This window comes from Phascolarctos cinereus, unplaced genomic scaffold (assembly GCF_003287225.1).
Source record: "Phascolarctos cinereus isolate Bilbo 61053 unplaced genomic scaffold, phaCin_HiC Scaffold_726;HRSCAF=1367, whole genome shotgun sequence".
NCBI classification, from domain to species: Eukaryota; Metazoa; Chordata; class Mammalia; order Diprotodontia; family Phascolarctidae; genus Phascolarctos; species Phascolarctos cinereus.
The window spans coordinates 232,712,816-232,734,171 of record NW_027556098.1 but is presented as its reverse complement, the minus strand read 5'-3'; the positions used below and the strand labels follow the sequence as shown (position 1 = coordinate 232,734,171).

At 34.1% G+C, this 21,356-nt stretch overlaps 1 protein-coding gene across 1 annotated transcript in view; it reads left to right on the top strand.

Annotated features, from left to right (window-relative positions):
* The window catches only part of PKP4 (plakophilin 4), a 245,444-nt gene that overhangs the window by 89,461 nt on the left and 134,627 nt on the right, over positions 1–21,356 (top strand). The window contains 1 exon segment of the mRNA XM_021004877.1: positions 1,602–1,735. Within this exon segment, the coding sequence (XP_020860536.1) occupies positions 1,607–1,735 (129 nt within the window). The 5' untranslated portion in view covers positions 1,602–1,606.

Genomic DNA, 21,356 nt, shown 5'->3' with positions numbered 1-21,356 from the left:
TCCGTTTGGCAGTTTCTCTTTATAGGTCTTTTAGCTGTCTTAAAAACTCTTTTATTTCTCACTTTGTATGTGGCATTTCCTGTTGTTTTAGATATACTCCCTTTTCTTTATCAAAAAGTACAAATAAAATTTATCTGTAAACCACTTTCCTTTTTCTTTATATTCAATATATTGAAGTTACAGTTAACCTTTTTTGTGAGCTTTTTCTTTTAAGTGAACATTGACTTATGACAATTAGACATTGAATTAACTAGACATAGTTGATTCAGTGATATTTTTAAAAGAATAATGGTGCTTAGAACCATATAAAAAGAAGCATAATTTTCAGTGCTGAATTTTTGAGGTATTACTGTACTTTTAAATTCAACAGTGACTAAATGTATTTAACAATAAGAGGCTGAGAGGCAACACAGTAAAGTAGAAAGACTTACTAAACTCAGAGTTAGACTTGAACTTGCTAACTAACTGTTGTTTGTTATAGAAACATGTAAGACAGTCTCTGCTTTCTGCCATTCTCTTGATTCCCTCTTAAGTACTGATTTCTTCTTGGAAAGCAAAGAAGCTAAAATATGCCAGTAGAGATTTCATCAATACCTGATATTATACTAGAATATGCCAATATACAATAAGTGCCAGTAATCTTGGGATCTTTTCATGATACCATTTGTGGTCTTATATTTGGTTCATGGTACATTAGCAAAGACTAAGAAGTTTTTCTCTTCTCCACAAATGTCAGGTCAGTTTTTCCCTACCTGTGATATGTCAAGATTAGCATTTTTGTCCCTTAGTGTGTCACTTTACTGTAATCCTGCTTTTACTTTAAAAGACTAGAGTCATTAGTATCAAGTATGAGCCTGAAGTATATTCTAATAGTACTTCCTACATTTCTTTGTATATCCAATCATAGTATTCTAAATGAAATCAAATAGTGTACCAACAATTCTAACTCCTTTTTCTTATTTTTGTTCTTTGTTTTCTAGCAGAAAAGTCTTAAATGTCCCTTAATGAACATTCAATGATAATGATAAATGATGAATCACATTTAATGATAAAGTGTTTTTATTTAATTCTGCTTTCTCATCTCCCATCTCATCACATCACCCCAACCATATGCTTTGAAATTTGATTATGTGCAAGCATTTTATTTGGTTGGTGGCATAGAGTAATGTGTTAACTTGTCTTTTAAATATATGTAACTTATTTGTTGGACATTGTTTACCTTGAGTTTAAAAAATGAGAGCTTTAGCAAATTTCTAATCATGTACTACCTTAAATTTTATTGACAAAAATTTCTTCCTTTTTATTATCCATCTTATACTATATAGTATTATAATATTCCCCACTTGCCATTTTAAAGCAATTCAGAATACTATTTATCTTTCCCTTTAGTATGAAATTGTTTATAAATATTAAATAAGTATTTTCTTATTAATAGGTAAGATAGAGTTTTGGTTTTTAGAAATTTTGTTGTTTGCCCTTTTTTTATGTTAAATATCTGTGAGCCAATAAAAAGGTTGAGAAACAACCCTTGCTCTCTGAATTCAAGTGCTGTTTGAGTACTAGTGGCTGAAAGTGTTAACTCTTTAACTGTTTGGTTGCAGGAGGAATGCCAGCTCCTGAGCAGACCCCCTTGGTGGAGGAGGGGCTGCAACAAACCAGCCAGGAAGCCTCCACAGACCCAGGCATGGAACCAGAAACCACAGCCACTACTATTCTTGCCTCTGTGAAGGAGCAGGTACTTTAACATCCTCTCTACTTAAATTTTTAAAAATAGGATTAACTTTTAAGTTACTGAAGAAAATTAATCTCTGGATGTGCTTTAAATTTTTTACCTTGACGCATTCACATTTTCTGATTATAAGGTATTTACATCCCTGAATACATTGGGATGACTGAAATGTAGACCTCCTCAAGGTTCAAGTCAGAATTTGACCATGCAGGACACTTATGCATCTGCAAGTAAGAAAACACACATATATGGTAATTGGTGTCTTTGTTTGCTATGCATTGCATATTGTTTGCATGCACTAAAATATTTGTAAAGAAGACCTGAAATGCTGGTTTTCATATCAGTGTTCTGGCAGCTTTGTGACTAATAAGATCTTTAAAAAAAAATTTTTTTTCACATTGCGTAGATATCCAGGGCTGTCTCACTCACTTGTAGACAAAGGCTGTATTTGTTGTGTTTGTGTGAATCAAAGCATATTCATTCTGTGAGCTGATGTTTTATAATTTGTAAAACCTGTGCGAGTTTGCTTTAATGTCATGTTTTATGTTGACTTTGAAAGAGTTAATGATGTTTCTCCTATGCAAAAGCACTTTGCTCTATAAGATACTGTGTGTTTTGATTGGAAAAATGGACTTTTCCAAATTTAGTACCTTGATATTTTGAAGCAGAGTTAAGAAAGTATAAGTTTGAAGTTCTCCTATGCTTGTTCAGAGTACAAAAATCTTAGGGGACCCTAATGAATATTTCACTGGCAAATCTACTAAAGCAAATTGAGAAATTTTTAACAAACTGCTTTGTTTCTGTCTTGACTGATGTAGATCCTTATAATTGTATATCTTGTGTGTTTTTTTTAGCAAACTAATATCTAGAGTTGAACAGATGAGAGTAGAAAAACTTGATAATTTTTGGCTAATTATTTTACTGCATTTTAAACTAAGGCTATGGCTTCAATGATTGTTCTACTGCTCCATCTCAGATCTGATGATACTGTACTCTTCTGTTTTGAATTTAAATGATTCAAGATTTGTCATCTTTTTTGTATAAAGTCAGACTATCTTTCTTTTCTTCTAAATGAGTATAGTCTCTACAAGAGACTAAACTATTCTGAGGGTTAAGGTTTGGGGAAAATATGAGAAAATTGCAAGTACAATTTTATTAAATTCAGCAAGTAGCTATAAATAACTACCATGGCAGAGGTATTTAATATATATAATTTGTACTTACTAGCTCTTGATATAAAGGTAGTTCTACACAGACCCTTACTCTTAAGCAGTTTATAGAATAATCTGGAGGAGGGGAAATTAACTATACAAATAACCATGATACAGAAGATAGTGATATAAAGTCCTGAGGAGAAGCTCAGGAAAAGTGAGCTTTAACAAGGAGAAGAACAGTTTTTCTTGAAATAGCATCATCAGGGAGTTGATAGGTGATTGGGGCTTTCAAAGGAGAGAGTTGAGTGAATACAAATTGTAGGGAGAGTTGTAGCGAATGCATTCGAGGCAGGAGGGGAAGAAAAAATAGACTGGTTTGCCTCCCATGTAAAATCCGAGTTGAGCCTAGAAAGGTACTTTTGAGCCTTAAAAAGACCTTAAAGTTTAAATTCTAGAATTTATATTTTTAGAAGGTTGTGAGGATCCATTAAGAGCTTTTGAATAAATAAGTGTCATAATCAGAAGAATACATTAGGATGACTATTTGTAGATGCTCTGTGGAGGATGGATTGCAAAGGTAATAAACTAAAAGCAAGTTCGTTTAAGAGACCATGGTAATAACAGAGGCAATTGTAAGTCAGCAAGTATTTATTGTCTGATATGTGCTAGGCCCTATGCTAATTGCTGAGGATATAAGTAAGGGAATGAAATAATCTCTATTTTCAGTGAGCTTACATTCTAGTGGAGGAAAAAATAAGTGCATATGAAAATATGTACTACCTGAATATAAAGTTAATAAATGTGATTAATTTGGGAGGAGGGTACTTGTGGTTGGGGAAATCTGGAAAGGTTTCATACAGAAGTTGATGCTGAGCTTCATTGTAAAGGCAGAAAGAGACTATGAGGTAGAGATCAGGAAGAAGTTTATTGCAAAGACTGAAGATGGTATGTCATGTAAGGAACTGCAAGAAGGATAGTTTGCCTAGATTTCATAGTGCAGAAGAAGGAAGAATATCCAATGAGGCTGTGGAAAGATAAGTTGGGACCAGGGTAGATACAATAGATGTTGTTGAAGTAGAAATGGGAAGATTTGGCAAGTGACTGGATATATAGAATGAAGGAGAGTGAGAAGTTCAGGATAATTATGAGATGACAAACCTGACAGCCTCATGGTAGCTTCAGTAGTAATATGACAGTTTTGAAGAGGGGACAGTTTAGAGGCAAAGATACTAATGTCTAAGAGACAATTGTTAATGCAGGACCGAGGCTTGGAGGGGGAGTAAGAGTGTGTTAGAGTCCTAAGATAGTTAAGGGGGCATGATATGGATGTTGAGAAGGATCAGTCACAAAGGAGAAGCACCAGGAGAAAATAAGTGTCATAAAAATCCAGAGATAAGAGTATCTGGGAAGAGAGGTGGGTCAACAATGTCAAATGTAACCGAGAGGTTAAAAAAGAATAGGACTCAGAAAAGACAGAGGTAGTTGGCAAATCAGTAAATTTGAAGAGAACAATTCAGTTGAGTGATGAGATAAGAAGCCAGATTACATAGGGGTGAGGGGAGGGGAAGTGGAGACATCAGTGTAGATAAATATTTCATGGAGCTTGGCTGAGAAAGTAAGAAGGAATAAGGTGATTGCTAAAGGAGGGGATCTGGTTAAGGTAAATTTTTGTTTTGTTTTAAATGGGATGAGGGCGATTTGGGCATGCTGGAATGTACATGGTACGTACCCATTTTCAGGGAAGTAAAAAAAGGGAGAAGAAAGAGCTTGTGTAGAATGACCTGTTTTTTCAGTGAAGTAAGGTACAAGGTTCTCTTCTGAGAGATGGGAAGAGAGAAGAAGGATGAGGCTTAGAAGGGATTCTATGGAGAGGGACCTAGGAAATCAATTAGGAAGGAATAAAAGGACTGTTTATAGAGAAGGCCAAGTTGAGGTTGGGTGACATGAATTTGTAATGCACCTAATCAATATGGTTATGAGATTTTCTCTAGCTTCATTAGCCGATTCATGAATAGACATGTTGTAGGCCGACCTGGCTCCGTCAAATCCCTTTTAGATTAGGTCTGGTATTGGAATGAAATGAGACACTCATTGGCCATTAAACAGCTAACACAAGGAGGTTTAGTTATAAAAGAAAAGTTACTCAACAAGGATACTGAATCACTTAAATCAAGCAAACATGGCCTCTGTTGGCCTCTATTCAGAAGAAACTCATTTATTCAACAAGACAGGGTGTGTGAGCAGGTAGGTGTCACAGTGGAAAGAGCACTGGCCCTGGAGTCAGGAGGACCTGAGTTCAAATCCGGCCTCAGACATTTGACTCTTACTAGCTGTGTGACTCTAGGCAAGTTACTTAACCCCATTGCCTAGCAAAACAAAAACAAAAAACCCAAGAACAAAAAAAAGTCAAGAGTGTGATGACTTGCATGGTCTTGAGACCTGCTCCATCAGTCTGAAGGTTCCCAACACCCTGGGATTGGGCTGGGTCTTTTATGACTTTAGGTGACCAGGAAGCTATATTGATGAAGATGTTTGAGCTCCTAGCCCCTACTCCAATTAAGTCTTGGAAATAGCTTCTTTACCTTTTAGGGAACTATCCTAACGTATGGTTGGGAATTGAAAGACCTTGGCAAATGATGATCCTGCCACATCTGATCTCTTTCTGGTAAGGTCCTAAAGACATTTTTAAAATGGCTTGAGGCCTTTTGTTAGACGGTCCTAGAATTGTGGTTACAATGAACTTGGCATAGACAGTACAGAAGAGAAAGGAAAAAAAAGCTAAAAAGATAACAAAAGAGACAACAAAAAATTTTAGATGACCCGCAAAGAAGTGACTAAAATATAGAAGAGAATGAATTTTAGTCTTTGACAGCTCCAAAAGATTGAGATGAATAACACAGAGGTGGACTCAGAGTGAAGAATGAGACATACTTTTTTTATATGGTGAATGTGGGAATTTATTTTGCCTTTGTATATTTGTTACAAGGGTTTATTTTTTTTCTCCTTTTTTCAGTGATGGAGGGGGGTAGAGCAAGGAGAAGAAAGGTAACTTTTTTTATTAATTGAAATTAATTTGATTATAAAAAATCCTAGCCTTTGCCTTCCTCCTTCAGAAGGACCCAGTCCCACATCACAGTACACAAGAGCAACACCAGGTCATCAGGTCCACAGCACAACTCATCTTCGGCACAGTCAAGGATTCTCCTTTTTGGGTCAGGATCATCTGTAGTAAAGTAGCTAGGTGTTCATAGGTCTCTTACTTGTTATGTGTCCCAGAATATGAAATAATAGCAACAACATTTATATAGCACTTAACTATATGCCAGGCACTGTGCTCAATTGCTTTACAATGATCTTCTCATTTGACAATAATGTTCTTCCTCAGTATTTCCTGTATCATTTGTCAAAACCTTTAAGCCTAATCAAGAAGATGAAACCAAATTTTTGACCCTTTAGAGATCTCTGTAGAGAGCCTGCCACTATGATTCATAGGAGAGGGATAAGGACTCTTCGCACAGGCTAAGGGTTAACTACCTAGTTGTCTAGGGGATTCCCTTTCTTTAAGGTGAATATATACTTTTACCTCCCCTATGCCAGTTTGCCAGTTGGGAAGAGGTTGAATGCCACTTGAGTCATAAGGAACACTGTTTGGCTGGAGTTATGGAGATCATTCCCAGCATAGCGGAGCATCACAACTCCTGTAATCCAGCTTGACAGTGAGTCTCCTCTGCCATTTTTATAACTGCTCCAACTTGGTTGTTTAGTTCAACAAAGAGCATATGATGGATGCTAACATAACTCACAAACAAAACTATATGCAGTGGGAGACATCAACAAAGTGCTTTCATTCATCCTGACCTTAGAGGAAAAAATCTCTGATCATCTAATCCTGTGCTTTCCAACTCCCAGAACATGTGGCCAAACCCATGTTCACCATTCAGAAATCAGTGTGGATACTTCTGAAAATTGTGTATGCACTTGGACTTCTACTACCATTAATCTGGTAATAGAGAATATCCCAGGCCATGGGGTCTTGATAAATCCTCCAGATGGCCTGAGCTACCAGCTGCAATGCTGGCATGATAGAGCCTTGAGAGAGGAAGAAGTGAAAAAACTAAGCCAGGCCCTTGTAGATAAGAGACCATTGCATTAATAGAGGAGGCAGAGTTTCAGGGCCTGGGCTGAAGAACTCACTCTTTGCCATAGTCACAACTTGTTTGTGAAGGGAACTAACACTGGAGGGACCCAGGTGAGTACGAGTTTGAACGTACCATTTCCTTCTGTGCCCTACTTATCTTGTTAGAAAGCCCAATTTTTTAATCCTCATCTCAAAATTCACAACTCTGAAGAGTGATCATATGACCTTGTGTGATCTTTTCAGTAACCAGAGGCTCCTCTCAGTCTGGTTTTTATGGGTAGAAACCTCCAGAAACTTGGGCCTTATAGGCACATAAAGAGGAGAGACTGCTGCACAGCCTGCTTTATATCTTCCAGGTCTATATCCTGTTTTGTGCCCTATCAAAACAGATCAGAAAGGTATATTTGCAAGTGACTTAGTAAATGGAGGGTAAGGTGAGGATTGTGGATTCTCCAAAACCTGAAAAGTTGAGTAAGCCCCTGGGATTCCTTTTTATATTCCCAAACTGGAAGAGAGATCATAGGGGTCAGACATAAGGAAATATAATGCTAGGAAGTTATGGTCAGGGGAATGTCAGAGTTTATATTTAGGAAAGTGAACAGTTTTAGGTAATGGAAAGATCTAGCAAGGGACCATCCTTATGTGTAATTAAGATGGAATGAAAGAATAGGTCGACCTAGCTTAAAAGCAAGAGTAAAGGATTGAACATCTAGAGATAGCTCAAAGCAGCTTGTGAGGAATTTGCAGTGTGAGCATTTATACCTTAAAAATTGGCACATTCTACAAATCATAGGTTGGTTTATTGTTTTGTTGATTTCTGGAATTAAGAAAGTAATGGAGAAAATGTTAATAATGCAGATTAAATTTAAAAGTGTGTTGTACATATTTTGTGGGTTTGGTTTTTTTTTTCCCTTCCAGAGAGCTACTTGTTAAATATTTACCCACGTACCTTTGGTCATGGCTAGTAAGGAGGATAGGAAATGGAACTTTAGGGAGTTTGAGGAGGCAAGAAAGATGCTGAGTCTAAGGCTGAAATCCTTAAGAATAATCTTGGGAGTGGCTATTCTATAGCTACCAAAATACTGATTTGAGTGGATTTCAAAGCAGGAAAGGTTCTTAAATTTAAGGAATTTAGTAAACATTGACTTGACTTTACCTGAAGAGAACTTTATTGTGACTGAACATTCACATTGCAGTGGGTTCAGGTAGAAGTCAGTGAAAAGGGAGTGAAAGCCAAGTACAGATCACTTTTTCTAGAAATTTGAAAGAGAAGAGAGGGAAAATAATAGCTTTTAAGGGACTGCTATTGCATGTGGGGCTTGACCATATGGATAGGTGAGGTCTGAGCATGCTTAATGGCAGGGGAAAGGGGTTTAGTAAAGGAGAGTTTTACTTCATTTTCACAGACCTATAGAATAGCCAAGGCTTTGTTACCCTTTCCAAAAAGTCTCTTCTATCACTTAGATGTCAATGTAAGTTAATTGATAGTGCTTTAAGGGTGGTGCTATCTTTGAAATGTATTGTTTTATTACTTTGGTAGAAATATGATCTATTTGATGTTGGTACTTCTTTTAGAGATGCAGATAGCAATCTATATGCATTCTCTCATTTGAATAATGTTTGTCCATCTATTTCTGTCAGTTTTCCTCTTCAGGCCACCTAACTTCAGACTGGGAGACTTCCTTTAGATATCGTAGACATCGTTGCATAGATTTCAGTGAAGCACATGGCCAGTGAATACATACATGCGTGCACACAAGCCTACTTATTACCTTATGTACTATTGCCTTTGGGGTGACACGCAACCCAGCAAACTTGTCAGAATTCCCAAAGTAGAAATACAGCTCACGATCATGTCAACAAAGCAATAACAGTATGAGGCTAAAAAACCTGGACTCCTTAAAATTTGTATATCTTATATAGAGAATAAAAGTTAAATGCCTTTAATGTTTCTTGTACAGATCACCTAAGGATGGTATTAATAATTTCTTAGATTTGTTTTTTAGTAATTGTGTTCTAAATGTATTTTTGATAGTAAATACCAAATATGATTCCTATTATAAATCATAGCTAATACAAGAATAGATATTTTTGTGATCTTGCTAGATTTAATATCTTTGAATTTCTGTATCACTTATACCACAAAAGAGTATGTCTGAAGTTTTACTTCTATCTTGAGGAATGTGAGAATATTGTAGACCATATTTTTAAATACATTCTGAAGTTGTATATCAAGGAATTGATCCAAAACCCTGCAGTATGATCATTCAACTTAGGAAACTAGACTAACTCTAAATAGACAGATGCCTCTTCCATATGACCTTCATGGAGCCAAGCTACCTGTAGTAGCGTAAATGTATTTCTTGAAACTGCTGTTTTTTATGATCTTACAAGTAGAATAAAATATATACACAAAATGAGTAGAAATAAATGACCTAAACACTGAGTAGATAAAATATTTCCTTTCAAAATATTATTCATATTATAATCTTATTATATAATTAAATAGCATAAAAATGTTAATAGCCTGTATATTGAAACCTAAAGTCTAAATTTATTTTATTTTGTAATTATTTAGACTGGTGTTGTGAACTTAAAAATTTTTTTTATAATTGTATTTCAGTAGAATTGGTTTCTTTTGTAATTCTATGTATTTCATTTACTACATTTAAAATATTTTGAGTAGTCCATAGACTTCACCAGACTGTCATAGACCTAGGATCTGGGTCCATGACACAAAATAAATTTAAAAAATTTAGAGAAAAGCCTTTCCTTGTGTTATATCATTAGTCACTTTTGGATCTAAAGAGTAAGTTTCAGGGCAGCTAGGTGGCACAGTAGCTAGAGCTCTGGCCTTGGAGTCAGTAGTTCAAGTCTGGCCTCAGACACTTGACCCTTAACTAGCTGTGTGACCCTAGGCAAGTCACTTAACCCTGATTGCCTCACCCAAAAACAAAACAAAACAAAAGAACAAGTTTCTTGGACCTTGTATGGAAAATATGACTCCATAATATTTATACCCATGAAAATCAGTACATACTCATCTACTTTATTTTACTACTTTTAAGTAGAACTAAAAAGAGAACTGTGATCTCTTACTTTCATTTACAGAGACTGAACTTAAAGAAAGTAGAAATTTCTGGTATAATCAGGCCCAAAATTATAGCAGGAAATAAATTTGTAGGTTTATTTATTTTACTGTAAATTTATTTAGGTGCTCTTTAGTTGATGCTTTCATTTAATTTTAAAGAGGAATACATAATTACTAATGATTTGGTATCACAAAAAAGTAAAAATATTAATGCCTTGGTCTTTATCTCATGGAACAAACCATACCTTTACTGTCATACATAGAAAGAAAATAGTTGGGTTTTTTTTAAGCTGCTTCCTTGAAATTTGTAAGCTTTTCTTAAAGTAGCTTAACTTTATTGTGAATGACTAGGATTATTCAGGGAGTTTTCTATATTAGAAACCTGGTCATAGTCCATTTTCTGTTGAGACAGTAAAATCCAAAATTTAGAAGTAACCAAAAGAATGGAGAATAGGGAAGTAATATAGATCTTGTGTTTATTTGTTTTTTAAAGCTGAATAAACTTGGGTTAAGCTAGAAAATAAAAGTTAACAGGTAAGTTAGCGTATTGGTTTTTGCAAGGAGGAGTGGAGTTTTTCCCATATTTGCCTATGCAAATTTGTATGACTAAGCCATCAGTAATATGAATGATAAAACATACATTTTATTAGCACAGTTTGTAGAATCTTCAAGATGAAAAGGATGTTAGAAATGATCTAACAAATGAGGAACTTGTGGCATAAAAGGTTAGAATTTAGTTTGTGGCAGAACACTAGCTAGAATGCAGTATTCTTGACAGACATGTGGCTTAAGCTCAGAACCAGAGTTAACAAAGACTGAAGGTCATTAGCTCAGAGTACATAAGTTGGTCAGCCAAAAAAACTAGTATATTTACATAACTTTGTTTATTTTTGATAATGCAGAGACTATCCCAAGTTATATATTTTCTGGCATTTTAATGTGTGAAAATTTCATTACTTAGTGTTGAGGAAGAATGCAGATATCCTTTATTTGAACATTTTCTGACTCTTACAAAATATTAAAATTGAGCCTTCAGGAAATAATTATAAATTCCTGAAATTCCAGGAATTTAGATTTAGATTTAGAAAATCTAAACTTTGAAAAGATGTAAAATTAGGAAATTAGAATCTAAATGAAATCTTTTAGTATTTAACTTTGTGTTCAAGTATTTTAACTAGTGCATTATACTCCCTTCCTGTGTGGCAAAATGCCCAGAGTGGAAGAGATTCCAGTATAATTATTTACTTTATTCCTCTGAAACTGAAACAGCTTAGCTAACTGCTGTGCACCTGCCTCTGCAGCATCTCTTTTGTTCAGTCACTAAGTTTATTTACAATAAAATATTTCTGATTGCCACACCTCAACTGGATAAACCATGGAAGAGAAAGAAAGCTTATGTACTACATATAAAAAAACCAAGCTACTCGAATAGCCAAGACAAATGGAGTTGTCACTGAAAATTAAATTTAATATATAGGTTTCAGATATTTGAAATGAGGTCAAAGTTGTGTCCTTTTTTTAAACTATCCTGTTTTAAATTGTAATTGCTCAGTTGATGTCATCATTGTGTTCAAAATAGGCAAAATTTTGTTTTAGTGCTTTTCATTCGTGAATTAATTGATTCTTAGACACACATGAGATATTAGAGACCATTTAACCCAGTCTCTCTATTTTACACAGAAGGAAACAGGCCCAGAAAGAGGAAGCAAACTGCCCCCAGGTAATGCAGCTAGTTGCACAGCTAAAATGAAAACAAGGGTTTTTTTTATCTCCCCTGAAAGGAGACTTACTTTCTCATAAAATGCAAACACCTTTATTAATAGTAGTTGGAACTTTTGAAATGAGGTATGCTCCAAATTAACATAAAATTTTATGTTGGCTTCACATATGCCAACTGTTACTTGTGTAAATCCAGTATTTGGAGATTTGTTTTTTCCCCTTTTAGAGATAACGCTGGGAATCATAGGGTTTACCAAGTCCTCCACAAACTGATGAAGGGTCCCCCTTGTGGCTGAGGAGCGTAAGAATCCAGTAGTTAAGCTACCTGAAATGGCATATTCATTAAGTTAATAGATTAACTGGTTAACCAGCTATAAATATAAAGATCTGCCCATGTGCAGATCTGCCAATTTGCATATAGTCTTGTGAGTAGTCAGGACTTTGCACTATATTACAAAGTTTTTGTAACATGTCTCAAACTCTGCCTATTTCACAGATAACTTTTGATTGGTGTGTTGTTGTGCGTGGTTGATCTTGGAGGTAATTTGGTGTTTGCATTGCTGTGTGCTATTTTTCAAAGTGTATTAATGCTACAGGTAGTTTTTAGTAGAACTAAAGCTCAGTATTTGAGCCTTTCATATATTAGAATACAAATACACATTTAAAAGTATAATAGGTAGGCTAATCTTTGGCCTTTTCAGGCATTTCAGTACAGGATTCCAAGCTTACTTTTTCTTTTTTTTTTCCCCCCTTCATTTACTCCTCATTTATTTACTGAAGATAAATTGTTTACAAAGCTGTAGGAAGGAAATATGACATGACCCTGCCTTTAAGGCAGTGGTTCCCAGTATTTATGTAATGATGGGCACCCTTTCTTATTTGTTTTTATAGAAAATTTACTGGTGTTTCCTGCACTTTCTTTAAAACATTATATACACTCTTCTTAGTTTGTATTTTATTCAGTTTAATTTAAGAATATATTAATAGTTTTTTAAACAACACATGAACAGATCTTAGATCCACAACAAAATTAAATAACACTGGTATTTATTGATATCTCATAATTTTTATAACTTTAAAATAATAATAAAGCAGTAATATTAATAAAATAGGTTGGCTTTGTGGCATAGTTTGTGAGAACATGTAATATTGCTATTTATAATTCTTTTTCAACTATAAATTGAGATCAGTATTTTTTTCTTTATAATAGCTACAACAGAAAACTCTAATTGAAGTGGTATGGTATGGTAGAAAATAAACTAGTTCTAGAGTAGGAGAACCTCTGGGTTCAGTCCCATCTTTGGTGACTGCAACTATGTCAAATAAAACAAGTCGCTTAACCTTCCTAAGAAGTTGTATCTGCAGCTAGAAATGAGAGAATTGAACGAGGTGGCCTCGGAGGTTTCTTCCAGTTCTAAAGCAGTGAAGCTTTGACATTTCCTGTCACTGTATTTAGTCACCCAAAATCAAAACATAATGAAAATTTAAGGTTTGAGCACTTATTTCAATGCACTATCACAGGATAGAACTGTTGAATAACAGGATAAAAACCTGTTCAGATGGAGTAAGACCAAGTATGTATTTTTCCACATCAAGTGGATTTCTTATCCATTCATATTTAAAGCTGTCTAGATTTTTTAAAAAATAAGAAGATAATTGCTTCTCTTGATCCATCCAGTGATTAATAAGTAGATCTTTACATGTTTATATTTCATTTGCAGGGTAGAGACTTTTGAAATTGGGAGACATTAAGCATGTTAAATTGCATATAACCTTTCAAAGAGGCTTTTTCATGAACTTTTAAAAATAAAGATCATCATTCTTGTAACGACTTGAAAAACCTAATATAGTTCTTCATTCGTATTTCTTTACACAAATGATTTTGTGTCCAAATTGTGTGAGGGTTTACATTTTAAACTGATACTTATAGCACCTACATTTTATCATGACTTTAGCACCTACATTTTATCATGACATTAACTGAGCTCTGTCAGTGCAAAGTTTAATACAGTTCTCCTAAATAATATAATTTTTATTAAGGCATTAATTTTATTGAAAAGTTCTCTTAATGATGCATTGTTGACAGTACATTTGCAAAGCAACAGATCTTTAATGTTATGTGCAATGAAACTTTAATATGTGTGGGGGGGTAAATTCAAATTACTATATCTTTTTTTTTCATCCATTTGAATGCAAAATAGAAAGAACTTGGTTTCAAAATTAATTGATCTCAGTTTTCTTTAGCTATATCTATAAGTGTAACTGTTCCTAGTTTCTTGGAATATAATTTTCTAAGCAGCACTTTAACTGTAGTAATAGTTTCAGGTAGCTTCACCAGTTCTTTTGAATAAGACTTTTTTACCCTTACTGATTCTGTTAGTAATCTTTTTGATGTTATTTTTAAGATTTGGTTTTCAGAATTATGGTTTTGTTTTTTAAAAGAATCTTATTTTTCTGAGGAAAAATTCTGTCTTGTCAGCACATCCTATGTATAGTATACTTTGAAGATGTTAGTTACATTTATTAGATTTCGTGGCCTTTGACCATTTACTTGTGAATTCCAATGGCAAAAGCACTGGATTCTATCTTCTAGATTTAAGGTTTTTCCTTTATGTTTCTATATTCTACTTAATTGAGTTTTTTTTTAATTGTTTCATTATACTTAACAAAATATATTATGGTACTTTCAGCTTCCACACAAAGATTCTTTAATTTGGAGTTCACATACTTTATATTCACATACAATAATCAGTCTGAGGATACAACTTATCTTTATCATACACCTACTCTGGCTGATGTTGGTTGATCTCACTTTATATAGTAACCAATCACATTTTGCATTATTTGTCAGTTGGATCAAATAGGCTATATTAGCCTGACTCTTTTTCTTTACTTTAATTTGACCAGTTTCCAGTGGAGGGAAAAACGCTATATTTATGCATTAGAAAATGTCTAATAATTTTGGCCATTGTTTCTCCTTTTTACCTCTTTTCTGATGAGGTTTTATGCTTCCCCAAAGGAGGATTTTATATATAGATGGTCAATAAGACATGTACCTCCATACTACTATCTTATTCAAAGAGCTCCCTTTCAAATGGTGTGCATAGGGAAAGATTCTGACAGGATGTTCACCTGAGCTAGGCCTTAAGGGATAAATAAGATTTCACCAGGTCAACGAACAGCATTCTGGGTGGGCTACATTTATCTAACATCATCTAAGACAGTTTCCTATCTGCCAAACCAATAACCTTCATTCACTCTAAATTGTTTTTAGAAGTAATTCACTGAATTTCTACATATTACATGACTTGACTGCCTCCCTAAAACAACTAATCACAGGTCTCAAACCATATTGCTAAGGGCACCTAAATGGCACAGTAGATAGAGCACCAGGCCTGGAGTCAGGAAGACCTGAGTTCAAATTTGGTCATTGTCACTTAACCCTCTTTCCCTCAGTTTCTCCTCTGTAAAATGAGCAGGAGAAGGGAATGGCAAACCTATCTTTATCAAGAAAAATCCCAAAAGGGGTCATGAAGAGTCGGACATGACTGAAACGACTGAGCAACAAAATCCACATATCCACAATTAGATCTAACAAGTAGTAAAATAAAATAAATTTTTTTTTAAATAGTTAAAATAAATTTCATTAAAAACAGTCTTAGAAATGTACCTTCCTTTTATATGAGAGGAAGCTTGGTATAATGGAAAGAACTCTGGCTTTGGGTCAAGAAACCTGGGCTCATATCTTGCCTCTTACTGCTTATTCTGTCTATGTCTTTGGCAAGCCACTTAATCTCTCTGGATATCAGTTTCATCATCTGTAAAATGGGTAGTGGCAGGGACAAGGAATGGACTTAAGACCCCTAAGGCTGTTTCTGACTCTAGATCTATGACTCTGTATCCCTGAAACTGTATGTAGTATCAAATTTTTGTAAATTAGATAGTATCTTAAGTTGCTTAAGGTAAATTTTTGGGGTAAAGGGAAAAATATTTCTCTACTGGCTCTCACTGCTACATTTTTAAATTTTGTTTTGTAAGTTCAACTTTTTGTATATTGGGTTTTCTTAGATTAGCTAATACATGTCAGGATCTTCAGGGATGTCTCTAGTAATATACTGTAGAGATCTATCCATAGCTTTGTCAGAGGTGCAAGGGATTATAAATTTAGTGCTAGAATAGCCACAGAAGTGATCTGGTCCAGCCTCCTAATTTTATAGATGAGAGACCTGAGTCTCATAGAGGTTTAATCACTTTCCTTATGTTACCTAGGAAGGAGTGTCAGACATGAAATATGAACCCAAGTCCTTTATCTCCCAAGCCTGTGCTCTTTACATTTTACCACTTCATTTCAAACAGTTCTTATTTACAAACAAGTCCTGCTTGTGTTTGTATGTGGAATAAATCTAGGAGGGAAAGGTAATATTTGATAAAGAATCAGTATGAAAGTGATCTCAACAGATTAGAATAATGGCATGAAACTAGTAAGATTGAGTTAAGGGTAAATGAAAAGTCTTACATTTAGATTTTTAAAATCCAACTGTACATTAGAGAAAGTGGGATATCTGACTTGACAGTAGTTCTTGGTTCTTACATTTGGATTACTTTGCTCAATTATTAATAAGGTTACTTTTTAAAGAAAAAAAACAGCAATGCCAGTGAATGCATTGGAAAAAACCAAACATTATAAGCACTACCATGGACTCCCCACCTCTAGAAAGGTAGAGGGCAGAGATGTTTTCTCATCTTAACTTTGAAGACAAATTTATTCTATATAACTTAGCAACATTCAGTTTCGGCGGTTGTGTATCTCTTGTTCTTACCATTTATATTGTTTTAATTATTATGTATATGGTTTTCTAAGCAATGCTTAACTTTAGTTTGCATCAATTCATATAAGTCTTTGCATTCATCATGTTCATTTGTTTCTAACTGCACAGTAATAGTCCATTACATTAATGTATTACAGTTTAGCTATACCCTAATTGATGGGCATCTACTTTGTTTCCAGTTCTTTGCTACCACAAAAAGTATTACTATTAATATAAACCAACATATTTATAACAGCACTTTATGGTAGCAAAAAACCAGATGAGCCTTTCAGTGTTCTGTCCTGCATGAAAAACTCATAAAAATTTCATAATCACATAGCAAATAAAACAAGCAAATTAGCTTTATTTTAACTAAAATGAACCTTGTTGGAATAATTTTAAAACCACAAGCACTCCAGCGCCTCTGACTGATAACAGATTGACTATACTCTTAAATGATGTCTCATTCTTTCACCTAATATTTGTAAGTTTTCCTTTTTTTACTAGATTTTAAATGCCTCCAGGCATAGTTTAGTAAATGTCAGCAAGTTGAAAAAATACTTAATGGTCTATAGAACTTCAGAGTTTGCCTTTTTGTTGTTTAATCTGAAATTTAATCCAAGACTGGTTGTATTTTCTCTGTATTTACTTAACAAAAAAACTTAAAAGTATTCTTCAGATGTTCCTATTTATTTGTCCTTCCAAATAAAATTGTATATTTGAATTGCCTGATTATATAGCTGGAAATAGTAATATGAAGGCTTTCTTTTTTCTCTTCTTTTGATCTGAAAAATAATTTCCACCCAAATAATAAGGCAGGAATGATATTACCACATTCCTTGGTTTCATTGCCTACCATCTTCACTGACCAGAATGACTTATGGTTAAATTAAATATCTTAAGAAAACTAATAGCATCAAGTTTGACTGATAAGATCAAATTGCTTTAGTGTAACATCATTATATTTCAGATCTAGAAATGACACTAATAAACATGTAGTTCAGCCTTCAGCAAGTGGAGTGTTACAGAATATGGCTTTATATTACTAACTCTTTTAGCCTAAATTAATGGTTATAGTTTCCTGCATTTTGACTGATCTCATTACCTGAAAAGACTATGTGAAATATCCCTATCTAACCTTGCCCACCTAACTGCTGGAAGTTTGTTGCTACATTTTGACCTCCTTCCCTAAGTCATTGTTTCCATTTGCAACCTGTACCCCAACCTCTATCTCTCTAGAGTTGGTTGCTGCTATATTTCTTTGTTGATTTTACCTCTACTACCTAATCTTAGAACCAGGTTCTTCCTGCCTTCCAAGATGACCATTAGTCAATCTGCTAAATCTGTTGTATTACCATGCTAAAGAGTGAAGATTTTCAGAGATCTTCAGATAAGTGCACATTATAACAGGGACCTTCTAAATACAGCTGAATACAACTGGTCTTTCTATTACATTGTTTTAACTTTTATATGTTAATGAAAATAATAATGTTATATAAATGAATACAAATGAGTTCAATGTAAAACCCTCATATTTATGTATACACACACACACACACATATATATACATATATATATGTGTATATATATATATATGTATATAAAATTTGCCTCTCCAAAAATATGTATTTTTAGATTACTACCACCACTACTGCCATCTCCTCTGGCTTCTTTACCCTTTAAATAATTGCTGGTCCTTTATTCTTACACTATATGTGTGTGTATATATATATGTGTGTGTATATATATATATGTGTGTATATATATATATATATATATATATATGTAGCTATATATATTTACTTATTTGTCAAAATATAAATACTGCATCATATAATTTAGCCATATAAAATAAATAGCCTAAAAATACTACCTATTTAAGACCAAAACTGCCCTCAAGTAAATTTGTCTTTTGTCTTGAGCACTTCACATATAGACCTTCAATCGTAGCTCATTTCCTCTTATTTTATAAATAGTTCTAATAAACCTGTTTATATGATTTCCCAGAATAACAACAGAGAATTAGGAAACAGATGGCTGCTAATGGCAGATATATTAATGGCAGTGAGAATTATCAGCTTGTCATCAATGAGGAGATAAAGAATCACAACTCAGACTTGATACACAAATATGGAAAATGTGATACCCTTGCAGTTTATTATCAAAGCCTTGTGTATCCCAAATCTTGAAGGCTAATGTTTTTCAAACCCTAAATCCTGTCATGGCAAAGTATAATAGTTGTTCACAATGCTAGTCTTGACTGGTCAAAGAAAGATTAAGTTACCTTTGTATATCTTGATAGAATATAGCTTCTTGAAAACAAATATTTCACTTTTGTCTTTTGAATCCCCTGGCACTTAATGTGTCCTGGCTGATTATTGATTATACTGTTTAAGAAGGGTTATTTGAATGAGCATGAAATATTTTAGAAAGATTTTCCTCAGTTATAATTTTTAAAAAAGAATTAATGTTTTTAAGAGGCAAACTTTTGGCTATCCAGAAAACTGCTACCTAGAAACATTCTTTCTGTGAAAGTTCTGGATAGGTGAGCTTTTATAGTACTTTAACTTTATAATTAATACGTTCACTTGATTACCTGCGAACTTGATAGAGCAAAAAGGAACATCCACTACAGTGTATTTTACTGCTAAATTGCTTGTTACTCTTTCTTTCTTCCACAGCATTAAGTTTATTTTTCATCCACATCTACTGGAACCCTTCTGTTCCCAACCCCTACCTCAGTTTGGTGAGTTGAGACAATACCCTTTTCCATCAGAGCTTGCTCTAAGACTCCTCAATACATAAAAGGCATTTTAACATTCTCTGGCTTAAGATACTGTAGTTTAATTATACCTAGAGGCACTGCCTAGCTCTGAGAAGCCATTTCTTCCTTTGATGATATTGGCTGCCATCCTCTTCTGATCCTCAAGGAAGTGAGAAAGACAGAGTAGGAAGAAACATTTCAAAATAATATAGTCTGTATACCCTGCATCATCATTGGCAAATGAGTATTTGACTCTTAGGATTATGTGACACTTTCCATTATTCTACTTTAAGAGATCAAAGGAAGCAAGTTTACTAGTTACTTTATGGGATGGAGATCCCTTGTATTTCTAGAGTTTTATGCATGTAGTAGTGGTAGTGGTAGTGGTAGTAATATACATCTCAAAATAGTAATTTGTTCCTAAGAAGAGCTCCATATGGTCAAGAAAAATTTTTTCCTTTTAATAGAATCTAAATGACTTGTATAGTACTTTGCTTTGTGGATTTTCAACAAATAGCTAATAACTTTCTGAAATGCAGTTTTGAAGAAGTTTCTGAATTTATTTTATATTTCTGGCAGGTAGTCCCTGCCCTTTGTGGTTGAGTGCATTCAGTTACCCTTTAAACAAAGACCACTTTACTTTTTTAGCCAAATTCGTAGTACTGATTTATTTTGGCTGAATGTGCACTTCGTTGGAGACAAAATACGACTATCAGACTAAAAGACTTCCTTATGGGAGCTAAGAGCATTCTGAAGAAGTACTTTTGTTTTACTTCAAGGTTACCAACTTCCTCCATAACCTCCTCCTCCTCCACTCCAGCCATATTTAGAGAAGTACTTTTAACTATTTCTAGAATAGAAACCATGTTATGCTTATTGGTGCCTTATGCATAATAAATGCTTGGGTTTTTTGGTTTGTTTTGATTTGGTTTGGTTTGGTTTTTATTTTTTAATTTAAAACAGAAAAGAACTCCAGGTAATAGAACCTCAGAGTGACAAGGTGTCTTACGTTTCGGTTTAGTAGTTTGGTTCCCTTCCTTCTACAAAAAACGTTAGCTATAGTTGTCCTCTATAACCAATATTAAGAATCAAAGAAATTATTTGGTAAAGGGTATGCTTCATATTTTTTCTTTCTGTTTTTAAAAGTTTAGTCTCTTCACATAGGTAACTTTTTTTTGTTTTGATTAACCCAAACTTATTTTCAAATTGTTGATCACTTAAATTGAATTTTTAAATGGACTGCTACTGAAAACCAAATGGATAACTGCCCTTTTTCTAGGCAGTGTTTAACAGTGATATTTGCTCTTTCTAAACATTATCATTTTTAGTATCTAAATTTTTGCTAATTAGTTTGCTACAGGATGGTGCTTTAGGAATGTACAAATTAATGTTCCTATTGCAAATTTGATTTTTTTTTAAATGTTAAGGACTAATATTTAATTAGCACTTCATATAGAAAAACTTCAGTGGCTGGTTTTGGAAGATACATACCTAAAACCCACTTGGAGAGGAAGGTCAAGCAAAGGGTTCCTTACCTAAATGGAGTGACATTCTCTCCTTGGGTTTCCCTAGTTAACTTAAAACTGGAATGATCTAATAAATGTTGTTAATTGAGAAGTAGATAGATAGTTATGTTGCCCACAGAATTGGCCTTGGATCTGGAATAGCAGAGTATATAGGATACAACATGGCACATTTACTTATTTTTTTTATTTTTAAGGCCACATTGCATTTTTTTTTCATTGAAACATTTAATTTCAACTTAGCTTTCTTTTTTAAAGGAATTTTATTTATGGCTTTTGTTTTTATATTACCTTCTCTTCTACATAAAATCATCCTTGCACAATGAAAAAAGGAAGAGGAAGGGAGTAGGGAATGCAGTACTAAAGTAACCACCTCATGGAGCAGCTAGGTGGCTCAGAGAATAGAGCACCGGCTCTGGAGTCAGGAGG